The 10,003-nt window shown below is 39.7% G+C and overlaps 1 protein-coding gene across 1 annotated transcript in view; it reads right to left on the bottom strand.

Annotated features, from left to right (window-relative positions):
- LOC140924641 (uncharacterized) overlaps positions 1-8,407 on the bottom strand; it is a 27,266-nt gene extending 18,859 nt beyond the window's left edge. The window contains exons 1-2 of the mRNA XM_073374670.1: positions 7,185-8,407; positions 6,326-6,403 (exon numbers count right to left, since the gene is read on the bottom strand). Coding sequence (XP_073230771.1) covers positions 6,326-6,403; positions 7,185-8,148 — 1,042 coding nt within the window. The 5' untranslated portion in view covers positions 8,149-8,407. The remainder of the gene's footprint in view (positions 1-6,325; positions 6,404-7,184) is intronic.
- Positions 8,408-10,003: the final 1,596 nt, after the last annotated feature.

The raw sequence follows: 10,003 nt of genomic DNA, 5'->3' as shown, positions 1-10,003 counted from the left end.
TAGTAGTAGCTCAACCAATCAGAACGCAGCATTGATAATAGACCACTAGTTGGAATTTACTAAACTGATTTAGCCAGGGCTGAAAGCGAAGCTCTTATTAACTAGATACTTGTAAACGAAAAAAAAAAAATCGTGTAACGCTGAACGGCGACGGCCATGAGAACGGCAACAAAATCAACAGATCGAATTAGCAAAAAAAGAAAAAATTTGCACGTGCAGCACACTTTTTTTCTACATTTCTTTGCCGTTGTTTTGCACGATTAAATTCGTCTTCTTTGTTTTAATAACTCGCTCTGGCTCTTTCTCTGTTATCCACGTGAGTGGAGACATCAGAAATAGCATCGAAAAAGACTCGACTTTGTCTTTCCTTTTTTCTCTAAAAGTCCGGGTGGCCATGCGATTTCCCGCCAACAACACCTCGTGTTGCCTGTGGCGTCATACATGTTAATTGAGTTATTTTACATTGGTATGCCTGTGGTGCGGACGGAAGGTCGGACGGGCCTACGGTCACGTTATTACCAAAATTTATCGGATGAATGGATCACCAAATTTTCTTAGGTATGGGGCTCCGCTCGCGCGCGCGCGAAGCTCCGCTAAAAAACTATAAAACAGTCAGTCCCCAAAAGTAGTCGCGGTCGCTTACAAGAGGTGGTCGTTTACGAGAGGTTTCAACTGTAAGACTTCGATTGGGTAACGTTTGGTGTGTTGGATAGTTGGTCGCTTATGGGAGGTGGTAGCTTACGAGAGGTAGTCGCACATGGAGGTTCGCCTGTATTTTACTACAGATAGGCCTTAAAAGAATGTTGAATAACGAAAACAACTAACGAGGGGGTAGCTATCGAAACGTATGCTTTAAAACCTCTTCAAGGTGGCCAATTTACCAGTGGCGACCCAGTTGATAAAACTAATTTTTGTCTATTTCACTTCCGCACGCGGCACCATTGAGAAACTAGTGTAACTGCATAATTTTTTGAGGAATCAATTTTCAGCCACTCCTACATTTACATAAAAGAGGATCGACAGAGTTAACCGCATTTCGCTCCTAACAGTGGAAAAGGGAAAACTCACAAAGATTCCAGATTTCTTTTTTAGTGAAATCTCAAAAAATAAATAGCACTGAGTAAAAGTTCTACCAAAGAGGTTTCATTTAATTGGTAACACCATAGGGTTTCTTTCACAGATGTAAAACTTAGAATGACAAATTATCTCGCCATAACTCGGTCTAGGGGTGAAAGAGTTAATATACTTCAGCTTACGAATTCCTGAGGCCTATTTACCACGTCAGAAACCCATGAGGGGTTGAAACGTGTAACTCTCATATGTTTGCTTTGTCCGATGCTCGTGATTATTCATTTTCGAAAGTACCATATTTGGAACGAGAAGAAAAGATAACTGAGCAATCAAACTAAGTAAAAGACGTGACGTAATTTTATTTCACGTTCCCGCGCCCGCTTAAAAAAATGGCCGACAAACGGGAGAAAAACTCCCGAAAGCCGAGTAAGCTTTCAAATGTTGAAATTAACCAGGAATCTTACCGAAATACTGAGCAGGAAATTGGCTTACCTCCCGGGCTAAATGTAACATAATGAAAACCACTGACGAAGGTATGACTTCTTGAAGTTGTCACTTCAAAAACCGATACCTCGGTGACCCTTTATGAAGTAAAGTTATACTGCAAATAGGCTTTTAAAATTCGCATATTAAAAGTCTAGAATAAACAGTTAAACATAATTTCGAATAAAATTCATTAGCTGCATATCGAAAAGTGTTGCTAAAAACTGAAACTGGCACCTTCGCAAAGTGATGCGTGTAATGAATGCGAGAAGCATTTTAAAGCTTAAATTCAGCTCGTGGATGCTGTAGTATCACGATAGGGTTTTAAGCTAATTTTATGAATCAACAAACTCAAAACAATACACAGAGAAGCTTTTTATTCAAAATCCAAAAAGGTAAGGTCCTATAAAAGATTCGCATAACACTATCTGGATCGTGGATCCGTTCACGCAATTCGGCTGAGCACATGGCAAAATTCAACACAAAATCCATCTAAAACCGGGGCGCATTTTGTAATTTTTCTTTAGCGCCGAAGAGAAAAAAATATAAGACGTCTATGAAACATTGAAAAATACATAAATTCCAAGAGAGGATAAAGGGGACAGAGAAGGCATCCGCCATACACACCCTATTCCATAAGTAATTCGTCTCGAGTTATTTTTAGAATCGGGATAAAGATACCTCGCGCGCTGCGTGGATGTTTCGTGGAGGTTTCGCATGACTAAACGCCGTGCAAAACATGTCGGGCAAAAGGCAATGAAAGCGTAAAGAGATCGAGAGCATTTCTGAATATTAAAACAAAATGAGTGGGCGCTCACCTGGAAAAAGGGTATCGCTGGACTCTTTGACAACCCGTGAAATCAGTTTAACTCGAAGTTGTCGTAACCTCAAAGCTTTAAGGTGACTCGACCCAGTTTTTTTGGGGGGGGTACCATCCTAGTTTGAAGCTCTCTGGTATCCCCGCCTTTACTTTTATCGTAAGTCTAATACATAGAATGGATAACATATAGATCAATCTACAATATAACATAAAATTTTTGGCGATCGGAGTAAATGTCACGTGGTTATAATGCCACGCCCCTTTGAGGTCTGAGTCGAAAATCTGCTGTTGCCGGCATTTTTTCGCGAAAATCTCTCGGCTACACATAGAGCGCATTAGTGCCTTGCGCTGAACAGAGTTTCACTAAAATCGCAAAGACCCAATTCGAGAAATTCAGCGGTTTCCAAATTTAGGTCATAATTTATGCGAAAACGATAAGCAAACTTTACACGGATTATATCTAATAAACTATGAGATTCATCTCTTTATTTTGGGCATCGTTATAACAGATGGGTCCTTGCAAGTCAGCAAAACGCTTTAGGGCCTTGTAAATGCGCGCGATTTCGAGCAAAGCAAACATATAGAAATTATAGTTTTCGCTATTTGTTGACGTTTGTCAGCGTTTAAGAGTCCTTCTCACGAAAAAAGCATTTTCTTAAAAATTCGTAGTTTTTTTCCTTCAAATTCTTTCAGGGCCACAATTGATTAACTAACTACCCGGACTCTGAATTTCATGGTCATTGAAAAACTGTGACATTATCTTCTATAAGCCCAAACTTGAGTAAACATTGAAGATTTTTAGCGTTTTGGCTGAGTTTGTGCTTTGGGAGTTGTCTATTGTTTCTATTCTGTCATTATACAGCATTCTTGTTCAGCACGCGTGCAATGACCACGCTTGGCTGACTTCCGAATGCTCGCCGAGATATTCCCGTCACGAGTTGGTTTAATTATTGGCTTGCATTAAACCTATGAAAAAATGATATTTTTTTAATAGTGAGTAGATTTAGTGTGTAGCACTTCTTGATTTTTTTGCAAAGGCACAAGAAGCATGAGAATTGATTAAAAATTGTGAATTAAACCTCTATGTATCACGCGATGGCCTGTCTCACTGTACCAAAATTATCGTATCTCGGTGAGCATTCGGAAGTCAGCCAAGCGCGGTCATTGCACGCGTGCTGAACAAGAATGCTGTATAATGACAGACAAGAAACAATAGACAACTCCCAAAGCACAAACTCAGCCAAAACGCTAAAAATCTTCAATGTTTACTCAAGTTTGGGCTTATAGAAGATAATGTCACAGTTTTTCAATGACCATGAAATTCAGAGTCCGGGTAGTTAGTTAATCAATTGTGGCCCTGAAAGAATTTGAAGGAAAAAAACTACGAATTTTTAAGAAAATGCTTTTTTCGTGAGAAGGACTCTTAAACGCTGACAAACGTCAACAAATAGCGAAAACTATAATTTCTATATGTTTGCTTTGCTCGAAATCGCGCGCATTTACAAGGCCCTAAAGCGTTTTGCTGACTTGCAAGGACCCATCTGTTATAACGATGCCCAAAATAAAGAGATGAATCTCATAGTTTATTAGATATAATCCGTGTAAAGTTTGCTTATCGTTTTCGCATAAATTATGACCTAAATTTGGAAACCGTTGAATTTCTCGAATTGGGTCTTTGCGATTTTAGTGAAACTCTGTTCAGCGCAAGGCACTAATGCGCACTATGCGTAGCCGAGAGATTTTCACGCAAAAATGCCGGCAACAGCAGATTTTCGACTCAGACCTCAAAGGGGCGTGGCATTATAACCACGTGACATTTACTCCGATCGCCAAAATTTTATGTTATATTGTAGATTGATCTATATGTTATCCATTTTATGTGTTAGACTTACGATAAAAGTAAAGGCGGGGATACCACAGAGCTTCAAACTAGGATGGTACCCCCCCCCCCCCAAAAAAAAAACTGGGTCGAGTCACCTTAATAAAATGACAAATTTCGCCAGTCTATTGAAACCGGTCGTTTGTACAATAAAGCAAGTAGGACGCCAAGTGTTATCTTTGTTGAATAATATAAGACTAATAAAATTAAGAATAAACATCAAACCAGAAATTGCTCTCTTCAAACTGTAAATTATAAATGATCCTGAGAGAACATTCAGCGTGTTAAGGATTTCCCTGCTGTACTGTTAGCTCTATACAAGAGAGGAAAGGCGATTCTTTTTTAATTTCCATTTCGCTGACACCGCTTTAGCAGAAATCTCTCTTTAGTCGTTTTCGTCGATAAAACGAATAGCAATATCCCTCTCCGAGTCTTCAGCCATTTTTTTCTGCGTCAATTCGAAGGACGTGTGGCTCTGAGCGTGGGTCATCCACGCGGAACACATTAGCGCTATGTGATTGGCTGTTGTCTAATCCCCCTTGGGATCTGTATGTCTTAAAAATAACTCGAGACGAATAACCTATGGAATAAGGTGTGTATGGGGGATGCCTTCTCTGTCCCCTTTATCCTCTCTTGATAAATTCTCTTTCAAAAACGTAATTTTCTTGGCCATAGAGTGCAAAAAGTAGCTGAAAATTCAGCAAAAACTTTGCTGCCCTTGGTTGCATTTCAAAACAGACCGCGTGCTTCGCCGTGAAGAAAACAAGGTTGAATTCCTCGAAGGACGATTTCTTGAGAAAAAGCTCCCCTTCCTCTACAAAAAGAAAACTGAACATTCTTTTGAACTTTCAATTTCCATTTTCCGGCTTTTAACGGTGTATTTTTAACCCTGAGATGCAGAACTCTGGTCTTAAAACCACTGCATGGTTATCGCACGGCAGCCCTTTTGTTGAATAATGGCTATCCTCTACTAAGGTTTCCAAATATGGTAAATAACAATTATTCACCGAAGTGGAGGTGGCTAGTATTGGATATTTACCGAGGCCGCGAAGCGGCGAGGTAAATATCCACTACTAGCCACCGACACTGAGGTGAATAATTGTTTTAGTATATACTAAAACAGTGAGATAATTGAGCACAAAATGATGATTTTTAGTTCATTTACTGTTGCCAACGATTACAATTTTGGCGCGCGATGACCGAACGGCCGCGGTCGTCGCTTTTTCTTAGCAACAAATAAAACTTTTGAAGGCGTTTGTTTAGCTCTTGCGGGGAAGTTTCTTCAAAAGGAGTTTTGAATTCTGTTTGTATTTAAAATAATTCTGTAAAAAAGATTATTAAATTTAGTTTTAAGCTTATTTATGAACAAGTCAACTAAATAAAGTAACGCAAGACTTAAGCTTAATTTGCATTTGTAAACAAAAAACTTTTTCCCCCGTTTTATCGATAACTATTCAAGTCAAAAAGACAAAGCTTTACCTGAATAGTGCAGATTATTCACTGATTGAGTAGCCAATCAGAGCGCCCGAAAAACACTATCCACTGTTTTAGTATATACTAAAAGTGAATATTCACGAGCATTGAACGCGAGTTACACGTTTCAACCCCTTATGGGTTTCTGACTACGTAAAATCAGTTGAAAACAAACAATCAACCCACAAAAGCATCATTACGTTTTGCCACACCACCTTCGCACAAATAAATCCCTTCACCATAAACCATCTCACAAGGAATTGACAAGAACAGGACTTGACTTCAGTTTGATAAAGAGGAGGTGTGCCAAAATGCGAACAAAAACCTCCGTACTCACCAGGTTCAACTTTGCGGATATGAAGCACGCTCAAAATAGAGAGAGAGTGTTTCAAACTTGAGAAGTTTAAGTTTTGCTATTGAACGGATGAGAGTGACTCCAGCATCTTGAGTATCCATCTCTAAAGCAGGGGGGAAGGGGTGTGGCAGGGGGTACAAAAAAATTTAAGAACGCAAGTTCGTCCACGCAGATCTTTCTACTTCCTATGCTGCTTTCAGTACTGAGACGGTTATAAGCCTTATCATGCAAAAACAAACTTTACCTTCATCTCCCAAATATTTTGGGACTTTTGATGCTGGAGTGCTACTTGAAGACAAAGGCCTTTTACCCTTTTTTGAACCTGAAATTAAATCAGACTAGTGATGATCCAATTATTTTTGCCCATACACACCCCAAATAATTCCCTATAAAACTGGTATGCGTATGTTTTTATTTTTCAAATAGGGAATTCACATGCACCTCCCTGAAGACGTTTTTCAGAAAGAGGATTCTCGTAGGCTTAACAGACTAGCCGGTTATCAAAGTTAATTCCTGTATGCAAATTCAGTCTTGAAAAGAACTACTGGCAGCGTCAAGCAAGTAAATGCAAAAGTACTGGATAAATTTCGACACAAATTACACCATGTTTTTACTTTCATCACGAACACAAAATCTGCATCCCAGACTTTATTGCATGTAAAGGACAATAAAATTCTATAAAGTAATTAGTTACAGAACAATAAAACAAAAAATAAATCACATTGTTTTGATAAATCATCATTCTAATGCGCCCATTTCTGTTAAAATGGAGGGGCGACCAGGAATGCCTTTTTTTAAATGAGTGGTGTTTCAAAAATGCTTTCAAATTTTAAGAGAGTCATAGCATCCTTTCCTGGAGTAAATGCGGTATATCATACATAATAAGGATACATATCTCAACACTAATGCAAAGGATGACAGTGCCGGATCCAGACTTTGAGATAAGGAGGGCCCGGTCATCCAGACCCTTTTATATTTGATAAGGGGGGGAGGGGGGGTCCTGGTTTCCATTCGGGTCTCAGTTTGGTCTCAAAATAGGGGGGGACAGGCCCTCCCCTGGATCTGCCACTAGATGAAGCAATAAAACTTATTTCTCAACTAACCTTCTAAAGAGATCACTTTCATCCTTTCAACAAGTTTATAACATTGTTCCTTCCAACTGTACTTTTTTGCATATGCTCCGCGCACAAATTCAAACTCTCCAAGTCGCATTTCCCTGTCTTTGTCACGGACAGCTCTTATTGCACTGGCCCACTCTTGTGGATCGTCCGATGTTACCACACAGCTTGAGCCATGAGGAACTTTCTTCAAAGCTCCCGCAAGACCAGAGTTCCCACTGACCAGTACAGGCAGACCAGTAGATAAAGCCTCAAGGGCGGCAAGACCAAATCCCTCAGTTCGTGATGGCATAATAGCAAGATCTACTTCACAAAATAAATCAGCTAGCTTCTCTCTACTTTCATTAAAGCGACGCACTTTAAGTTGACTTGGGTCAATGCCTTGGTCGACTAGCTTTTTTGCTACTTTCTCTTCTTCTCCCCGTGTTGCTCCAACAAACACAAGCTTGTAGGTCATGTCTTTCAACTCAGCAATGGCTTGGGCAGCGATGTCATATCCCTTCAGCTTGAAATCTTCATTGTCACCACGTCCAAAGACCAAAACATTGAATGCCTCTCTTTCATCAGTGGCTTGGTTTACATCTGCAAACTCTGAGAAAATTCCTGGAGTAAAATTGAGAACATCTCGATCTTTCCCACAAGGACGAAGATAACCTGAAAATACTTCAGCCAGCTTGGGACCAACAGCTACAACTTGATCAGCCAATTTACAGAGTTCAACCTCAACCTGGTGTTTGTCCTCACCCCTGGAAATGTGTTCTTCATATTCTTTGTACATTCCAAGTTCCTCTGGAGCGGTATGAACGACCTGAATCCACTTGCAGTAAGGATGAGTTCGCTTGATGATTTGCACCTGCCGACCAAGAACAGCCCCATGTCCTATCACACAGTCCACAGCATGGTCTTCGGGCAAACAAGACAACCAGAAATTTGGCTCTAAACCAGGCATTTCTCTTGCTTTAATAAGGCGGACATTGTGATCTCTAGCAACTTGTTTATCCTCTTCACTACACTGAGGGAGATAAACGCTGACCTCAACGCTGGGATGTTTTGCCAACTGAATGGCCAGCTCTCGGCTGATGGTTGACAAGCCTCCTTTTGTTGACCTCCATTCACTGCTTAACAGAGTAACTCTTAATTTCCTGGAGGAGGAGGATCCTGAACTGTTTTCATGGTCTTCCTGTGATGTAGAGGCTGTGCTAGGAAAGGATGACAAATCCTAAAAGAAGAGTAGCATGACTTTACTAAAGGGTTTAATAAAAGGCCTTTTTCAACTACACTGTAAGTTCATACCAGGGTGCAAAGAAAATCATTTTTACAGCTTGCCATTCGGGCAAGCTGAAGCTAGCATTTACTAGCCCAGACGTCATTTCAACTAGCCCCACAAACTTTTAGACTAGCAGAATTGATTTCACAGTTCTTCTGTTATTCGAATTTCTCAAAAACACCACTTGCCCGTCGGGCAAGTTAAAAACAGAATTCACTAGCCCGATAGCAAAATCCACCAGCCCCGGGCTATCGGACACTACTTTCTTTGCACACTGTCATACGAACTTAAATTGAGTTATATCAGAAACTCATAAGGTAAAAAGTTAAAGATAATGCACATTACTAAGACTGTCTCACAATCACAGTACCATACTAAGAGGTGAGGAGCATATTACAGTGCAACCAGGAAATATATCTCAGGAATGTTTATTGTGTTATGAGCAATCACAGCAAAGATCAAGACACGTGAACTGGCCACAAAACCACAAACTAATTAAAGATCTTGCTTACAGTTCAGTTTTCTCACGCCTGATTGGCTTTTTTCTTGGAATACAATAACATTCCAGAAATATTTCAAGTGTTCATAGTTTTGCTGGTCACACTGTAACTATGTTTGGCAACAATGACAGCAAAAGCAACAGGAATGTCACAAAAGTAATAGATTTAACGAGCAACAAAAACAACTCTGCACATGCAGCACACTTTATGGTACACTCTTTGCTATTACTGCACAACTATTACGTGAAAAATTCCTAATGCCAAGTTTAGTTCAAGATGAATTTCACTCCAAGGAAGTTCATTCACATTAATTTAACATTGCAACTGCAGTGGAAAACTTTCAACAATGTTTAAAAAGGTAAATTCATTTTAATAGTGACGTTTTTTGTTGCCACTGCTGCCATTGGTGCTAAAACTATCTTTTGTCTTGAGATTGGGAGGGATCATAAAGCTTGGTGCACCAACTCAATATCCCAGATAATTTTCATAACCCTTAAACAACAAAATGCAAATACAAAGCCTCCAGACTGACCTCCACACACCTCCTTAAAGAATTAGTACAGAGAATTTGTTTATAAAAGATATAAAGCATTTTCCTTTGAGTGATCATTTTGTTTATTCTCATAACCTTCTCTCTTGTTGATGCATTGAACAGATATACAGTAGGAGAAAGTAGTTAGGAGAAAATTGACTTTCCTCACTCTTGGGGCTTGAAGGGTCAAAACAAGGGTCAAAACATTAAGCCAATGAGGCCCAAATAACAAAAACGTAAACTGTATCTTGGTTTGAGCAGAACAAAGCATCATCAAGAACTATTACTAGCCCAACATCCCTCCATCTCTACTCAATGAACTGCTAGGTCACCATTTCATTATTGCTCTCAGCAGTATGCTGACTTTAAATACAAAATTAAACACCTGCGAGGGGAGAGGTAAAATAAGAAATAGTTTCTTGTCTAAGAAAATCCATCAAGTGACAACACAAAGGACTCAAATCCGACCTTCCTGATTTGGGTCTGACAAGACTAACATCCCTCC

Source organism: Porites lutea, chromosome 14 (assembly GCF_958299795.1).
Source record: "Porites lutea chromosome 14, jaPorLute2.1, whole genome shotgun sequence".
NCBI lineage: Eukaryota > Metazoa > Cnidaria > Anthozoa > Scleractinia > Poritidae > Porites > Porites lutea.
The sequence above is the reverse complement of the archived record's forward strand: the minus strand, read 5'-3'. Positions and strand labels throughout refer to the sequence as shown.